Source organism: Heterocephalus glaber, unplaced genomic scaffold (genome assembly GCF_053883595.1).
Source record: "Heterocephalus glaber isolate CG9 unplaced genomic scaffold, H.glaber_assembly_v1.0 deba00001454, whole genome shotgun sequence".
NCBI lineage: Eukaryota > Metazoa > Chordata > Mammalia > Rodentia > Bathyergidae > Heterocephalus > Heterocephalus glaber.
Genome location: NW_028258303.1, coordinates 12,146,515 through 12,164,972, shown reverse-complemented (window position 1 = coordinate 12,164,972; position 18,458 = coordinate 12,146,515). Strand labels below are relative to the sequence as shown.

At 36.0% G+C, this 18,458-nt stretch overlaps 2 protein-coding genes across 4 annotated transcripts in view; one reads left to right on the top strand and one right to left on the bottom strand.

Annotated features, from left to right (window-relative positions):
- Art3 (ADP-ribosyltransferase 3 (inactive)) overlaps window positions 1–18,458 on the bottom strand; it is a 148,574-nt gene that overhangs the window by 99,691 nt on the left and 30,425 nt on the right. The window lies entirely within an intron of this gene.
- Window positions 6,527–8,597, top strand: Cxcl11 (C-X-C motif chemokine ligand 11). Its single transcript, XM_004848115.4, has 4 exons — window positions 6,527–6,816; window positions 7,412–7,538; window positions 7,637–7,709; window positions 7,944–8,597. The coding sequence occupies exons 1-4, from the start codon at window positions 6,756–6,758 to the stop codon at window positions 7,974–7,976; spliced, it is 294 nt and encodes a 97-aa protein (XP_004848172.2). The 5' UTR covers window positions 6,527–6,755; the 3' UTR covers window positions 7,977–8,597.

Genomic DNA, 18,458 nt, shown 5'->3' with positions numbered 1-18,458 from the left:
ATGTAGATTTGAACACAGGCTAACACCAGAGACTTCCCTGTTAGCAACCATCCTCTACTGCATTTCTAATGAGAACACGAAAAGCAACATAAAGGAAAGCATATGTTTTACCCATACACCTATGGGAAAAGTAATCCTGAATTACATTTATTAAATGAGCGATTAAATGAGAAATAATATTCTAGCTAAGAGAATTATTAAAACAAAGACTTTCAGAGGTTTTAAAGATCAGAATAGCTGTTAAAAGAATTTAAATTCAGTATTGTGTCTAAATACATGACTTCAAGATAAAAGGAAAATGATAATTCTTAAAAGAGAGACTCAATAATGTAAAAATAATAATCTGAAAATAATATTAACTAGCTAAAAATTCCAGATTTATATCAACAAAACTAGGAAATAAATGTTTGAAAGAAATTTATGGAACTGACAAGGGGCAGAAATAAAAGATACTATTTATGATTGATCTAAAATTAATATTTAAAATTCAGGTAAATATTAAGAATTTTAAGGATTAAGAGCAAAATTTAGACAATGTATTCCTTTAAAATTGCACAAGAAAAAAGTTTTTAAAAATTTTAAGTTGGGGCTAGGGGTATACAATAGCTCACTGTTACAGGCTGTGCATAATCTGCGGTCCAAGGTTCAACTGCTAGCACCATAGAAAAATAAAGTTAGAAATCAAAGAGAACTTAGAAATCAAAGACAGCATGAAAGCATTTTAAAACATTACATATTACCAGTTATATGATAAACAAATTTATTGAATCTACCCATTAAAAAGTCCCTCAGATATGATGTTCTTAAGCCTGTACAAGTGACATATATATATTTAGAAAGTTAAAGAAGATTTAGAGAAGGTTGAGAGTTATGGGTCTAATTTAATTCTTCTGCACATGGATAACCAGTTTCTCCTGCACCATTTGTTAAAGAGGCTATCAGATGGCTAAAGGTTCATGGGAGTTGGTCTCTGTCTTCTATTCTATTCCCTTGTTCTACATGTCTATTGTTGTGCCAGTACCATGCTGTTTGTTCGAAACATTTTTTAAGAACTTTCTATTTTATTTTTTGGTTCTTTGAGACAGAGTCTCACTGTGTAGTTCAGGCTAGCCTTGGACTCACCATGTAGCCCAGGCTGGCCTCAAACTCGTGGCAATCCTCCTGTCCCAGACTCACAGATGTGTGCCACCATGCCTGGATCCATACTGTTTTGATTACTATAGCTTATTATATAGTATAACTTGAAACCCAGAAATGTAATGCCTCTCACTTTGCTTCTCCCCCCCCCCATTAACTTTATTGGTACATCTCAGGTATAAAATACAGTTACATTCATCATTGGGATCTTATACTATTACATGAGCCTCTTGGTTCTTATTTCTTTTCCCCTTCCCTTTCCCTCCCTTCACCCCCTCCACCCTTCCCTATTTGCAAAGACCTTGTTTCCATCTTTTTCCTCTTCTCATATTTTTTCCTTTCCCTTTTCTCCCTTCCCCTACCCTTCCCAATTCCCCTGCTCTTTTAAACCTTTTGTTCCTGTTACACAATATCAGTTATACATTTTTAAAATTACAATATTAAGATCTAGGAGACATTACCACAGATTTTACAGAATTTAAAAGGATATAGAAACCATATTTCAAAAATTTTTTAAAATAAATGTAACAACTTCTAAGAAGTAACTTAGAAGACAAATTAATGAAACTAACTCTGGAGGAAATATAAAATTTGAATAGCACCTATTAAAGAAAGTATATTCCTAGCTTGAAAACCTGCCTATATGACAACAGCAGGCTCATAAACATTTTAACTGATAAATTATATCAAACAGTTAAAGCAGAAAAAAGAAGGAACACTTCTCCCCTCATTTTAGGAAATCAACATTGTGTTAATCCTAAAACTGGATAAAGATAATAGAAGGAAAAGGTATGAACATAGAAATTTGTTTAACAAAACAAACTCTTAGAAGTCAGATCTGGCAGTATGTAGAAAGTGGTTTTATTATAGGGATGGCAGTGTTGGTTCAGCATTGGAAGATCCACCCCCAAAAGTCATCATTTTAACAGAGGAAAGGAGAAAGCCATATGATCCTGTCACTAGTTGGAGAAAGAGTATTAGACTAAATTCTACAGCTGTTCATGGTAAAAGCTATCAGGAGACTAGAAGTAGAACAGAACCTTTTCAACAGATCAAAGACATGTACTCCATACTTCCAACAAAAAATCCTTCTATGAATGGAGACGATACAATGCTTTCTCCCTAAAGTAGGGAACAAGGGCATATATGCCTACTCTTCATCTGTCCATTAGACTTTGAAACATAGGTCTAAATCAAAATAGTCTGGCAATAAAATGACACAACTAGGATAGGATTGGCACAGCAGAAGCAAAATCTTTATATGTAGTTGAAATGATCAGCTACAGAGAAAATACTAAGAAATCTCTAGGAGCCCCTAGAACTTGTACTTGAATTTAGTAGGATTAGAAAACACAAGGTATATATAAAAATTCAGTTCTGTGTATACTTGCTATAAATGAAGAACTGGATATTGAAATTTAAAAGTTATGTAGGAGTACAAAGGACCTAGAAAAGCCAAAAACAAAAACAATGTTGGAAGACGTTTAGCACCCAATTTTAAGACTTCTTCTAAAGGTACAGTAATCAAGGCAGTGTTGGTGCAAGGAAAGACATATAGATCATTTGAATAAAACAGAGAATCTAGAAATAGAACCACACATATATGGTCCACTGAGTTTTGAAAGATTATTTAACATTAGCATTTTATAGAATATAAACTCGATTCAAGAGCCAAGGAAGAGATAGTGTCTTCAGCAAACAGCACTAGAACACCTGGTATCCTTATATAAAAAATTAACCTCAACCCTTTTTTTCCATACATGAGAATAACTTGAAGGGATCTATGAACCTAAATAAGAAAGCCTAAAAGTATAAACATTTAAGAAGAAATTATAAGGGAAAATATTTATGAATTCAGAGTAGGCAAGAACTACCTAGGATACAAAAGACATGATGTATAAAAGAAAAAAAATTGCTAAGTGAGATTCCATCAAAATTTAGAACTTTAAATGACATCATTAAAATGAAAAGTAGTCCTTAAACAGACCATATTTACAATGCATATAACTTATGACCAGAATATATAAAGAATTCTTAGAGCTCATTAATAGACAACCCAATTAAAATGTAGACATAAGATGATAAATAGCCAGTATAGCACAAGGAATGGTGTGCAACTCTAGAATCAGAAAAATACTAATCAGTACAATAATAAGATTGAATTATACACTCATTAGGGAGATGAAGTTAAAAGTTTTAAAAGCCTCGTCATGACTTTTTCTTTTCGTTGGAGTTTCCCCCTTTGCGTTTAATTTGTGATGCCCAATGGATTCATTCTGCTGGGTTTCCTGGGGTTGTGATCCTCATTGTCTTTTCCTAGGGTATTGTCTAAAATTTTTTGGAGTGCCAGTTTGGTATTCATGAAGTTCCTGAGGTGCTCTTTATCATGAAAGTATCTTATTTCTCCATCAATTTTGAAAGATAGTTTTGCAGGGTACATCAATCTGGGTTGGAGGCTGTTTTCCTTTAGGGCTTGAAATACATCACTCCAAGCTCTTCTTGCCTTGAGGATTTGCATTGAAAAGTCTGCTGTGATTCTGATGGGCTTTCCTTTGTATGTGATTTGTTTCTTTTCTCTCACTGCTTGTAGAATTTTATTCTTCTGTTAGGTTTCTGGAATCCTAATTATTATATGCCTATGTGTAGATTTTTTTTGATTAAGGCTAGCTGGAGTCCTATATGCCTCACCTATCTGTACGTCAAGTTCTTTTCCCCTCCTTGGGAAGTTTTCTGCCATCACTTCTGTGAAGAGTGTTTTTATGTCATCTGTACTCTCTCCTGTTTCTTCATTGACTCCAATCAGTCTTATGTTATTCTTCTTTGCATGGTCTAGCAGCTGCTGGATTGATTTCTCATGTTGCCTCACAATTTTAAAGCAATTTTTGTTTTCTTCCTCACTAATTGCAATCTTATCTTCTATATGTGACATTCTATCCTCACATTGGTTCATTCTGCTGTGCAGACTTTCCATGGAGTTTTTAATCTCTTGGAAATCTGTTTGCATCTGTTTTATGGATTCCATTTGTTTCCTATGTTGGGATTCCATCATGTTCCTCAGATCCTGTATTTTTTTATCTGTGTCCTCTCTAGATTTATTAATCATGTCTTGCACCATGAGCAAAATCTTTGCTGTTACCTGAGTAATTATTTCTGATTTCATTTTTCCCAGATCCTCTTTTGTTGCCAGTTCAGAGAGTCCAGGTGGTTGAGTATCAAAATGTTCTATCTCATTTCCCTTTGGGGTTGCTGGAGGTGATCTGGAAGTCTGTTTTTGTGGCTTGTTTATGTGTCTTCTCATTTCCCCAGGGCGGGGGTGTTGCTTCTGGCACCCACGTGGCTCACCTTCTCTGCCCTAGGAGCTTGGGATGGCAGCGGGGGAGCTTCCTTCTGGGAGCTGGGACCGGCTCAGCTTCTTTCCCCTAGAAGCTTGGGATGGCGTTGGGGGAGCTTCCTTCTGGGTGCTGGGACCGGCTGAGCTTCACTCTCACTTTGCTCTTTTTGCCCAGAATTGCTTTGGCTATTCTGGATCTCTTCTGCTTCCCTATACATTTTAGGATTTTTTTTTTTCTAGATCCATACCTCTCACTCTATACTAAAATCAAATCAAAATGGACAAAGACCTAGGTACAAAAACAGAAATATTGAAACTGCTGAGAGGTAATATAATGAAAACATATGAAGACATAGGCATAGGCAAGAACTTCCTGAATAGAACTCCAATAGTACAAGAACTAATACCAATATTTAATTTTATTAAATTAAAAAGCTTCTGCACAGCAAAGGAAACAAAAGAGTGAAGAGAGAACCTATAGAATGGGAAAATTTCTTTGCCAGCTACTCTTAAAATAGAGGGATAATATCCAGAATATATATAGAACTCAAAAATATTAGACCCCAAAAACAAATGATAAAATCGAAAAGTAAACAAATGAAATGAATACATACTTCTCAAAAGAAGTACAAATGGCCAACAAATATAAGAAAAAATGTTCAGTATCTTTGGCTATTAGTGAGATGCAAATCTAACAGCTGAAATTCCATCTTATTCAAATCAGAATGACTATCATCATGAACGCAAAAAATCAAACTCTAATGAGGATGTGGGGGAAAAGGAACCCCTTTACACTGTTGGTAGGAATCTAAACTATTACAACCACTATGAAAGTCAGTATGGAGGTACCTCAAAAAACCCTGAAAACAGCAATTCCATTTGACCTACTTCTACCTGAGTACCTTCCTAGAAGAGTTAAAGACATCATACTATACAGTAATACATGTAATACATGCATAATCATGTTTACAGAAGTAAAACACAGCTAACCTACAGAAACAGCCTAGATGGCTATCAACAGAAGAATCGGTAAAGAAAACTTGGTATGTATACATGATGGAGTATTATTCGGTCATAAAGAAGAATGAATTTGAGTCATTTGTAGGAAAATGGATAAATCTTGAGACCAAAATATTAAGTGAAATAAGTCAGACACAGAAAGTTAAACATCATATGGTTTTTCTCAAATGAGAAGCCTAAAACATAAATAAAGGGTAAAATAAAGGAGAGATGGTAGGAAACATGGAGGTAGGCTTTTCTGAGATGGAGAAGTGGATCAGAGGGAGGGAGGAAGAGAGGAGGAAGAAGGTATAAAAAATGATTAGGATAATAAATATCTACCAATTCCCCAAAAGGAATGTAATAATTATATATTGGAAACATATACCAATAAAAAGTTTTAAAACAAACTTTAAAAAGAAAAGGTAAAGACAAAAAGAAAACAGGGGTTACATAAACGTAAAACCCAAGGCCAGGGATGTAGCTCAGTAGTTCTGCCGGCTGCCTCGCAAGCGCAAGGACCCGAGTCTGATCCCTGGTACCAAAAAAAAAGTAAAACCCAAGAGGCCAAAACATCACATAATTATTTTTGCAATCCATAATACAACTCATAGAATTTTATGTGTTAAATAGTGGCGCTAATAAAAAATAAAAGGTTTAAAATGCAAAAAGAAATGGCTATCAGTACAGAAGTATAGGGAGGCTTCTTTATACATGAAATTATAGGCAAAAAATATAAAGCTAAATAAAGACTTGTCTGGTATCAAATAATATATGCCTTACCCAAGATAAGAATTTATATTTAAAAGTCAAATGAATTTAAAAAAGTATTTTAGAATGTTCTTTTATACATTCATGTGAAGGATGGAAGAATGAAAATAGGAAGACAGTCTCAACACATTGCAATCGAATTCCACTGCCCAGAGTAGCCTAACAATTAAATGTACTTCTCAGAAAAGTTACCTTAACAAAGTTGGTTCCCATGTGGATATACCCTATTCTACATTTTTATACCACTTTAGTGTTTACCAAGTGCTTTCACATTCGTATCACTTTCAATACTACAACAAATGGGAAGGGATAATGACAGTGATATAAGAACAAAATTGAAAGTCCTTGAAGCAAAGAAAGGAACATGACTCAAGGAGGGAAATTCCTATTGCTGGTTGTTGGTATATAAAATGCTCTTTACATACCAACAAAGAATTTCCTTTCAGGTTCAGCATTTCTACTATCTCCAAGAAGAGTATCAACCCTGAAGCAGGACCAGCAGCAGCAATAAAGAAACATGAATGTGAAAGGCATGGCTATAGTCTTGGCTGTGATATTCTCTGCTACAATTGTTCAAGGTATGTTATACTTTTTACTTTTCAGCCTATAAATTCCTTCTGTAGCATTTCAAATGTCTTTTCTCCCACTTTCATCCTAAAATATATGGAAAATTTTCACTTAACTTCACACATTAGAAGTTACAGCTTTGGCAGAAAATGTAGGAAGACATTAGATACTAGAGATAATTACTAAAACCAGAGATGATAAACTTCAAAGAGATTTTATTTGGACTCAAAATCTAGCAAAGATTTACCAACAGCTTTAAATATCTGTTAAGAAGACCTTTTAGGGGATTATATAAATTTCCTGGAAAAATTATTAAACATAAGAGAGATTTAAAAAGAAAAGCAAGAGACAAACAGCTTCACATCTAATAAATGCCCTTCATGTTTCCTGTTATTTTGTAGTCAATGGTTCATGAATTTTAGGAGAAAATCATCAACATCTAATTTAACTCCCTTACCAATAACACTGGTATCAAGTACTATTTGACAAATTACTATCTTTATCCTTAATGAAAACTCATCTCGCATTTGTCACCAGGATAATAAAGTAGAGTCATGTGTTCCCACCAGATGTATTACTAACCAATGTTATGATGTGTTGCTCTAGGCTTCCCTATGTTCAAAAGGGGACGATGTCTATGCATTGGTCCTGGACTGAAAGCTGTAAAAGTGGCAGATATAGAGAAAGCTTCCATAATATACCCAAGTAATAGCTGTGACAAAATCGAACTGATGTAAGTAGTAGGCTCACTGAATATGACAATTGTGGAGGCTTGTTTGTTGTGTGCATGTACTCCCATTCAAAGCTTAAGATTCATTTTTATCTTAACAGTATTACCCTGAAAGCACATAAAGGAAAACGATGCCTGAATCCCACATCAAAGCAAGCAGGCCTTATTATCAAGGTAGGTTACCCAATTACCTCTATGCTATAATTTGTTTTATCCAAAACATCTTTTGAAAAAAGAAAATAGAGGACTGCAGAAAGATTCTGCTATGATCCTGTGATGTATTTGGATAAAGGGTCCTTGGTTATGATAGCATCCCTTTCCTACTATATGTTTTTATATACAACTCTCAATTACTGAAGAAAAAAGAATAATTGTCCAATAAATAAAATTCTCATTTTCTCATTACAGCAAGTTGAAAGAAAGAATTCTTTAAAACACTGAAACATACGAAGTCCTGGAAACGATAATTTGAAAATCTAGAACAAGTTTAACTGGAATTACTGAAATGATCAGAATTCTGCAATAGGAAAATGACTTTTCTCTTGTAATATACATTTTCTCTTATAATATACATTTGTGATTTCTAGGTTGAAGAACCTTCTAGGAAATTTAACACTTGTAACTATGAAAATATTTGTCTCTAAAAGTAATCTGTCTGTATTTGAACTATATTCCATATTACCTATAGTTACAAAAGAGATACTAACATTATTGTTTTTCCTTTTATTTGTTGTTTTGATATTAATATTATTAATGGAACCAAGCTCTTAGGAATCAAAAGCATGCATATGTGTAATAAAACATTCCTCAACTAATTTTTCATGAAAATACAATTTTCCACATTCAATGTAGCATGTAAGTAACCTACAAAAAAGTTCTTGTGTATCATTTTCTTATAAAAACTAATTCATGAAATATACTGTGAAAAACTAGAAGCTATCAGAAATTGCTAAGAGCACAAATAATTTTATAATTTGAATTAGCACTGCTCTTTTGATTTTTTCAACCTTTTTTCCCTTAAGACATTTTAAAGCAATTAGGATATATGTGTTTACTGTACATTTGGGCTTTATCTATTCTTATAAATGATAATATCTTATATATATCTTAAATAGAAAATGTTGAAAAATAAATGCCTATCTGGTGATCTTTGCTTTCTGAGTTTTTTTTTCCAAAATACATAATCTATAAATTTCTTTAATTTTTTAATTAGTATGTCTGCAATACATAATGAATACACTCACCATGGAGAGCTGGTACATATACAGGTCACATCTTAATCTCTTTTCTTTTTTTTGGTAACGGGGATCAAACTCAGGACCTTCCGCATGAAAGGCAGCCACGGTACCAGTGAGCCAAATCCCTAGCCCCACATCTTAATCTTTTTTACTGTCCCCTTCCCTCTCCTCACACTATTCTCCATCCATCTCTACGTCTTCCCATCTGCAAAAGGTCTACCTCCGTGTTTCCTATAATCTTTTATTTTGCTTTTTAGTTATGCTTATACTATAAAATTTTAAAATATATAAAACTTTTGAAAAAAACCCACCTTTCCCTAGTAAGCTGCCACAATTCTTCTTAAAAACAGAAACAATCATATGTTTTCTAGAACATCTGATATATCTTTAACAATCTTACCTTATAGTGCAGAAGCTCACAGCTACCTGTCATCATGCAGAATTGTTTAGAAATATATTTTAGCAAGTAGTTATGAAGGACAGCTAATTCCTTTCACTTGGTAGGGAAGAGTCTTCTATTCCAAATAACTTTCTTATTTGGAGCAAATTCCTTACAGTGTGAACCATGGCCAAAAGGAGGAGATCCCAGCAGCCAGAACAAGGACTAAACCAAGCTGATTCTACCTGTCTTAGTTACTTCTGTCCTTGCTAAGACAAAATACCTGACAAAAAAGTTAAAGGAGGAAAGGTTTATTGTAGCTCAGAGTTTGTAGAGGTTTCAGTTCAAGGCACGGTGGCATGGCAGAAGGACATCACAGAGGAGAAATAGTTCACTGAGGGGCAGAGGACAGCACAGCAGAAAGCAGCAAGCAGGGAAGTAGTGAAGCAGCAAGTGATGACAGCAGCCCTCTTTCTGTCCCTTATATTCTATCCAGGCTACATCCTCTTAGCATGGGTAGCACTCACACTAACAGTGGGCCTTCCCATTATCTATATCCAGAACTATGCCAAGCCAATCAGTAGACTAATTTAGTAATTATACACCCTTTTCCCAGCATCATACACTTAATCCTAGCATCACATGCCCTAGATTCAGCCACCTCTGAAAAGCCCCATCTATGACCATATGAGGCTTTGGGGGGACATCTAGACAAAAGCTGTAACACTACCCTAGACTTTGAACTCTACCTAGCACCACAAAGATGCTATCAGCAAGAAAATTATTTAAAGTAGCAGTAGCAGCAACAGCAACATCAGCAGGCGCAGCTGCAGCCACTGCTGCCGCCACCACCACTACCACCACCACCTTACAGTGCTGTCTTCCTAACACCTGTTTGGTAGCATGACTTTTGGCTACTACTTTCTGACACCCAGCTTCCTTAGGTCCTTGTCCATTTCCAATCCTGTTTCTCTAATCTTCCTGTAGATTCTTCAACTATTGTACCAAATAAATTCCTTTTCTCATTAAGCTATCAAGAGTTGGTGTCTCTGGATGTAAGTAATAAAAAACCTTCATATAGATACAGCACTCTTTAAGGTATGTTGAACCTGCAGTCCACAGCCACTCATCCTTTTTAAATATTATGATAACAAATGTAAAAAGGGAAGTTTTGATGTATATTCATTAACCATATTACGTATTTTATATGAGGCTCAAGACAATTCTTGTCCACTCACTGTAGCCCAGACAAGCCAAAAGGTTAGACATCTACTAGTCATTTCTACATTTGAAAAATGAAAATATGTGTTACAGAATTATAATCAGATATATCTCTATATATTAATGCAATAAGCCCATATTATATAAATTCTTAAAATAACTTCCCTGGATAGTTTTAAGACTTGAATCTATGTCTATTCACAGTGAGGGGGGTTTTTTTGTTGTTGTTGTTTTGGGGATTTTTTTGGTACCAGGGATCAAACTCGGGTCCTTGTGTTTGTGCAGCAGGCAGCGAAACCATTGAACTAAATCCCTGGCCCCACAGTGAGTTTTGAAAAGCATCTTCAAAAACAAAATTTCACCGAGTCAAGGCTGCATGTGAATTCAGTATTTTTAAAAAGCAGATTATGTATTACAGACCAGTATATTATTATTGAGAAAGTAACATATTTCTTCACTGAAAAACAAATACATGAAAGAAATAGCATACTTGGGCCAAGGTTTGTTCTACCTCAGTACCTTTGCACAGACTATTCTCTCTACCCATTTCTTCACTAAGTTAATGCTTCATCATTAGGTCCCAGCCTTAATGGCATTTTCTCCAAGAAGCCTAAGAAAGTATCCTTTCAACCTCAAATAGATTAGGTATCCTATTTGTTTTCATGATATTCTCTACTTTTTCATTACACTACCTTTGCAAATGTGACTAAAGAATTATTCCTGTGTGTAGTACCTGCCCTTGCATAAATATAAGCTCAGTACAAAAGACACTGGTCTTAACCCATAGTACAGTGCCTCGCACGTATCAAACCCTACTGAATACCATGAGAAAGTAAGGGGACAGGAATTTAGAGCCCAGGAATGGCATGAACAGACATACAGTGGTAAAGAAAAAGTATAAGGTGATCTTCAGGATAATAATTAGATTCATTTGGTTGGAGTGAAGGATAAAGGGCATCAAATGTCTAGCTAAACAACCTTCAGTTTTACTCTGTACAAAATAAGAATTCATTAAACATTCATCAATAAGAAAGTAACCCTATGGAAGTTATTCTAAATTATTCTAGGAGGTTGACTGTAGTGTGAAAGACTAAGAGAGTGGAAAATTAGGATTATGTTGCAATAGCTCAGGTCTTTATTTTCAAACTTCAAGTCGTTCTCATATCATTTGTACAATTTTTTACTATATCTCTATTCAGTCCCCATTAATATTTTTAATATTTTATGGTGTGTATCACTCTATTTCACTTACATTTACATGAAAAGCAAACTTACACTACTGTATGTGAAATCAATATTACATGCTATACAAATAAAATGTAATGATAAAATGAAATACAAGGAAAAAATTAAATTCCAACTAGATAAAACTGTATGCCAAAGGTTCTGAGCCTCAACCCTGTTCTGTATTTGCTAAAATGGAGAAGAACACAGTTGGTGAAGTATCTGAAAGCCATAGTAATACCAAATTGAGACTCCTGGATTTAATCATAGGAACTGAAGTTAAGAAAAGTTAATTCATTGATATTAAATTACATTATCAATGAACCATCTGGTACTGCCTCAAACTCTGAGAAACATTTGTGTGAAAAGTAATAAGGACTAGGTCTACAGTAAATTAAATGGAATCACTGTATGACCCATTAATTCTACTTTTAGATGTATACTCAAAAGAATTCTAACAACTGTTCAAACGAAAACTTGTAGACAAATGTTCATAGCAACACTAAAAGCCAGAAATAGCCTAGATAGCCATCAACAGATGAATGGATAAACAAAATGTGATGCATACACACAACAGAATATTATTCAACCATAAAAAGAAAGAAGTACTAACAAATGTTACACTATAGATAAGCCTTGAAAACATTATGCTAAGTAAAAGAACCCAGACACAAAAGACCATCTAAAGTATGATATCATTTTACATGGAATATCTAGAATAGGCAAATCCTTAAAAATAGAAAACAGATCAGTGATTGGCAGGGACTCCAAAGAAGGTTTAATAGTGAATAACTGCTTAATAGGAATAAGGTTTCTGTTTGAGATAAAAAGTATTTTGGTGATAGTTGTACATCACTGTGAATGTACTTAATGCCACAAAGTCACACATTTTTAATGACTAAAATGATAAATTTTATGCTAGGTATACTTTATCACAATAAAAATAAGGGCTAAAGTGTTAATAGTGAAAACAGAAATAAAATGAGAAATTGTAGATTTTGTGGTAGATTGGATGTGAAGGTTGAACTTGAAGAAAGGAATCAAGGAAAATCCTAAGGACTTGAATCTAGAGTTAAAGTAGATACAGGAATCAAGGAAAAAATCTGATGTTTTCAAATTTAAAAGAATAGTACTTCTAACAACCAACGGGAATAGGAAGATCAGGGGGAAGAAACAGTTAGTGGAGAAAACTACAAGTTAGATTCTAAATATTTGGAACTTAAGATGCCAACTAGTGTGAGTAATTTAGAAATTCAGGACAGTTCCTTCTAATTAGCCAAGAGGAGCATTCAAACAGAAGAAATATTTCTGTATGATACTACAAGAAAAGGAAATATTATGTTTAATTATTTTGGGCTACTGAAATGGTACTCAGTTTGTTCATATGGAATTAACAAACCTCTCTGTTTCCTAAAGATTTTCATAGCTAACAAATAGAAATCTTTGTGATGTCAGCACATTTTATGGATTATAAATTAAATACACCACCACAAAACTTTTGATTAGAGGGGTGTAGTTGCTTCTTCTTGCCTTCTGTGCAGAGTTTATTTTTTAGACACTGATAGTAAAATTGAGCAAGTCTGAGGTCATCATGTATTTTTCAATTATAGTTTCATTTAAGTATCAAAGAAAAATAAGTATTTTTTGGAAATCCTGGCACCATAAATGCAGATGTAGTTGCTTGGTGCTGTTCAATAAACTGCTACTAAATTGGAAATATGCTGAGGTGAGTTACAGACTTTATAGAATTTTCCATAAATTATGATTTGGCATTCTTCTTTAAATTGTTCACAAAGAAAGAACAAACTGTCAATAAGAGCTTCAAGAAACCTGAATGACGATCCAAAGTATAGAATAACATGTTCTACTGAAATACTTCAATTTCAAGATTTCTCCTCTTTATAAAAACACAATCAATGATAGATGAATCCATTCAAACAAAAACTAGATTTTCTGAGTTTTTTGAATAAAAATGGAACAAGACATTCATTAAATTCTATTTTACTTTGCTTACATACGTGAATTATGGGCAGCTGAGAGGAAGTAATATACTGTATGTCCCCAAAACACACATTTAATTTATAGTATTCTCAAATTTTTCTTTTTCTTCAAATGATAAAAGTTTATGGAATATTTGAATAAGTTTTCCCAGATGCATGAGTTCAGAAACAAGGCGCTCTTTTTTGGGGGGGGGAGGGGCGCCAGTGATGATACTTAGGACCTTGCACTTGTGAGGCAGGTGTCAGAACCACTGAGCTAAATTCCCAAGTACGGCACTCTATTTTAAGGAGGGTTCTTCACCTTTGCAATCTACAACAATCCTTGGACCCCTCAAAAAGACCAGGAAGGGCCGGGGATTTAGTTCAGTGGTTCCGGCGCCTGCCTCGCAAGTGCAAGGTCCCGAGTTCGATCCCCAGTACCAAAAAAAAAAAAAAAAAAAAGGCCAGAAATATCCCTGTATTGACCCTGGAATTCCTGATTACCTGCCCTGGTTTCATCATATCCCAAGTTGTCACACGTTCTTAAAAATAAAATCATTTGAATTGCCTTTAACACATATGTCAATAAACAAGGACTTTTCTATTTATACACATGTTCCATTTAATACTTTTAAAAAGACAATAGGAAGAAAAGTATTTATATTCAGCATCTATCCAAATGACACTACCTGAAAATGAATGCATATCACATTAAATTTCTCCAGTTCACACCTCCTTCTCCCATGTCTATTGTTAAAGCTTTAGTGCAGGCCCAGTTCCTCCTATCCACACTACTATAAGAGCCTCCTTAGTCTCCTAGCCTCAATCTCCACCTTCCAATATTACTCCAAAGCAACCCCTGACAAAGACTCCCTTCTTGACCAAACTTCAGTCAAGTTCTTCTGAACCTTCTTTCAGGCCTCAACTTTTGTAGAATCCAGTTTTACAAGAATGTGGCTTACTCAGTTCAGTGAGAATGCCTCAGGTTCAATCATGCTCTATATGTAGCCAAACTCCTTAACCCTCACCATTACCCTGGCAGTAACTGGAGACCCTTTCCTGCCTTCAGCAAGAATCCTGTTAGGTCAGTTCAGCAAAAATTAATCTCTTAGTAATTTTCCATCTACTGACCACTCCCCCACCATCCTGCTCCTTAACTATAAATCCCCCTTCTCCATGTTGTACTTGAAATTGAGCTCATTTCTACTCTGAAATTAAGGCATCTTTCCCCTACTGCAAAAGGCCCTGAATAAAATCTATTTTGACTGCTGTGCTAATGTCCACTGTGATTTTCTTTGGCATCTTCTAAAATGCAAATATCATATTCTTCAAAATTTGTAATACCTCTTCATTGCCTTCAGATAAAGGTCACAGAGATACATCTCTAAATACTGATGCTGTCACTTTCATGCAGTCTGTACTCCAGCCATATTCTATTATTTGCAGTTTACACACTATTTTCTATCTGAAATGCCCTTCTTGTCCAATTCCTACTCCATTTCTAAGACTCAGCTCAAAAGTCATCAGTTATAATCCTTTCCACATATACATTTTAAAACTGATCACCTTCCTCTTGATACATCCATTGTGTCTGTATTTTATCATTCATAAAACATAATTCTTCTTATGTGACTATTATTATGTCTTTCCTTCCTAGGAGGAAGACTTATTTTAGCAACCACAGGATCTCATTACTGGTGGTCTCTGAGCCTCAGGAGCAGGGCTTCAGAAAAAAAAACTGGGCCGGGGGAGATACTGGGGATTGAACCTAGAGCCTTTGCACTGAGTTACATCCTCAGCCATTTTTTTTTTGTGTGTGTGTGACAGGGTCTCATTAAGTCAATAAATTGCCCGGTCTGGGCTTGAATTAGTGATCTTTCTGCCTCAGCCTCCCAGACTGCTGTAATTGCAGGTGTGTACCACTACACGCCGCGTGAAAATGGGTATCCTAAGATACTTGATTTTTCAGGACTGAGACCACATGATATTTACATATAGTCTTGAAACATCCATGGCACAGTACCTTGGCAAGTGTTCAATACCTAGGACTCTTGGTACCCAGAGCAAAAAGTTTTCACCAGGAATCAGCCCACTGCAGACAGACAGGCCTGTGCACACCCTACCGAGGTCCTGAGTCGTGCAGAAGACACCTAATCACCCCACTGCAGACAGGCAGGTCTGCCCATGCCCCACCGAGGTCCTGAGACGCACGGAACACACGCCGAATCAGCCCACTGCAGACAGGCAGGTCTGTGCACACCCTACCGAGGTCCTGAGTCACACGGAAGACGCCTAATCACCCCTCTGCAGACAGGCGGACACTTGATTCCACAATACAAAGACACAGAGGACACCAGACCACCAGACCAAGGTACTGAGTGCCACTGTTCCCAGCCCAGAGGTAGGGGCTTCTGAGCCGTTGTCCCACTGCTCCTGGTCCAGAGGAAGGGGCTTCGGAGCCACCATCCCACTGCTCCTGGTCCAGAGGAAGGGGTTTCCCAGCCACCATCCTGCTGGCTGCTCCCAGCCCACAGGAAAGGGCTTTTGGGTCACCATCCCTATCGCTGCTCGCGGCCCCTGGCCCACCTCACCCAGCTCAGAGGAGGTAATCCGTGCAGGTGCTAACAGCCCCCCACCCCAGTCAAAATGAGAAAACATGTAAATAAGTCTCAAAACCAAACTTCCAGGTCACCTACAGCAACCCCAAAGGGAAATGAGATGGAATACTCTGATACTCAACCACCTGAACCCACTGAACTGGCAACAAAAAGGGATCTGGAAAAAATGAAATCAGAAATAATTTCTCAGATAATAGGAGAAATTGTGCCCCTAGTGCAAGACATGATTAATAAATCTAGAGAGGAGCTCAGGAACATGATGGAATCCCAACATAGGAAACACATGGAATCCATAAAACAGATGCAAAGACATTTCCAGGACATGAAAAACTCCATTGAAAGTCTACACAGCAGAATGAGCCAATGTGAGGACAGAATTTCAGATATAGAAGATAAAATTGCAATTAGTGACCAGGAAAAGAAAAATTGCTTCAAAATTATATGGGAACATGAGAAATCCATCCAGCAGCTGCTAGATGATGCAAAGAAGAATAACATAAGACTGATTGGGCTCAATGAAGAAACAAGAGAGAGTGGAGATGACATAAAAAACCTCTTCACAGAAATAATGGCAGAAAACTTCCCAAGCATGGGAAAAGAGCCTGACATACAGATAAGTGAGGCGTATAGGACTCCAAATAGCCTTGATCAAAAAAAAATCTACACATAGGCATATAATTGTTAAGATTCCAGAAATCCAACAGAAGAACAAAGTTCTCCAAGCAGTCAGAGAAAAGAAACAAATCACATAAAAAGGAAAGCCCATCAGAATCACAGCAGACTTCTCAACACAAACCATCAAGGCAAGAAGAGCTTGGAGTGACATATTCCAAGCCCTAAAAGAAAACAGCCTCCAACCCACATTGATGTACACTGCAAAGCTATCTTTCAAAATGGTTGGAGAAATAAGATACTTTCATGACAAAGAGCACCTTAGGAACTTCGTGAATACCAAACCAGCACTCCAAAGAATTTTACACAATATCCTAGGAACAGACATTGAGGATCACAACCCCAGGAAGCAAAGCAGAATGTACCCATCTGGCATGACAAGAAATTAAATGTAAAGGGGGAGAACCCAACAAAAAGAAAAAGTCATGGCAATGACAAGTCAATAGGTTTCAGTTATAACCATCAATGTTAATGGTCTCAATTCACCAATCAAAAGAAATGGACTGGCAGAATGGGTCAAGAAGCAAAATCCAACAATATGCTGCATACAAGAAACACACTTAATTCAAAAGGAAACTCATAGACTGAAAGTTAAAGGGTGGAAAACAATACTCCATGCAAAGGAACCCCCCAAAAAAGCAGGAGTAGCTATCCTCTTTGCAGATCAAGTAGATTTCAAACTAACACTAATTAAGAGAGATGAAGAAGGACACTACATCCTTGTAAAGGGAAGAATCCAAGAGGAAGAGATGACAATCATAAATATCTATGCACCAAACACTAGTGCACCCAACTATATAAAACAAATACTAACTGACATGAAAAGTCATATATGCACTAATACAATTGTAGTGGGGGACCTCAACACCCACTGTCCCAAATAGATAGATCAACTAAACTAAAAATAAGTAATGAAATACTAGAACTCAATCGAACTCTTGAAGAAATGAACTTAACAGATGTTTACAGAGTCTTCCACCCCACCAAATCAGAATACACATTCTTCTCAGCTGCACATGGGTCATTCTCCAAAATACACCACATACTCACACATAGAACATGTTTAAGTAAGTGCAAAGGAATTGAAGTTATCCCCTGTACATTATCAGACCATAGTGCAATGAAATTGGAGATCCATAGCAAAAGAAACACAAAAACTTTCATAAACACGTGGAAATTGAACAACACACTTCTGAGTAAGCAATGGGTCACAGAGGAAATTAAAGAAGAAATCAGACAGTTCCTTCAATTAAATGACAATGACAATACAACATATCGGAATCTATAGGACACAATGAAAGCAGTCTTATGAGGGAAATTCATAGCAGTGAATACACATATTAGGAAAACAGAACGAGAGCAATTAAACAACCTGATGCTGAACCTCAAGCTTCTAGAAAAAGAAGAGCAGGACAAACCCAAAGCTCATATAAGGGAGGAAATTATAAAGATCATAGGAGAAATCAATGCAATGGAGACTAAGAGAATGATACAAAATATCAATGAAGCCAAGAGTTGGTTCTTCGAAAGAATCAACAATATTGACAAACCTTTAGCCAACCTTGTCAGAAAAAGGAAAGAAAAGGCACAAA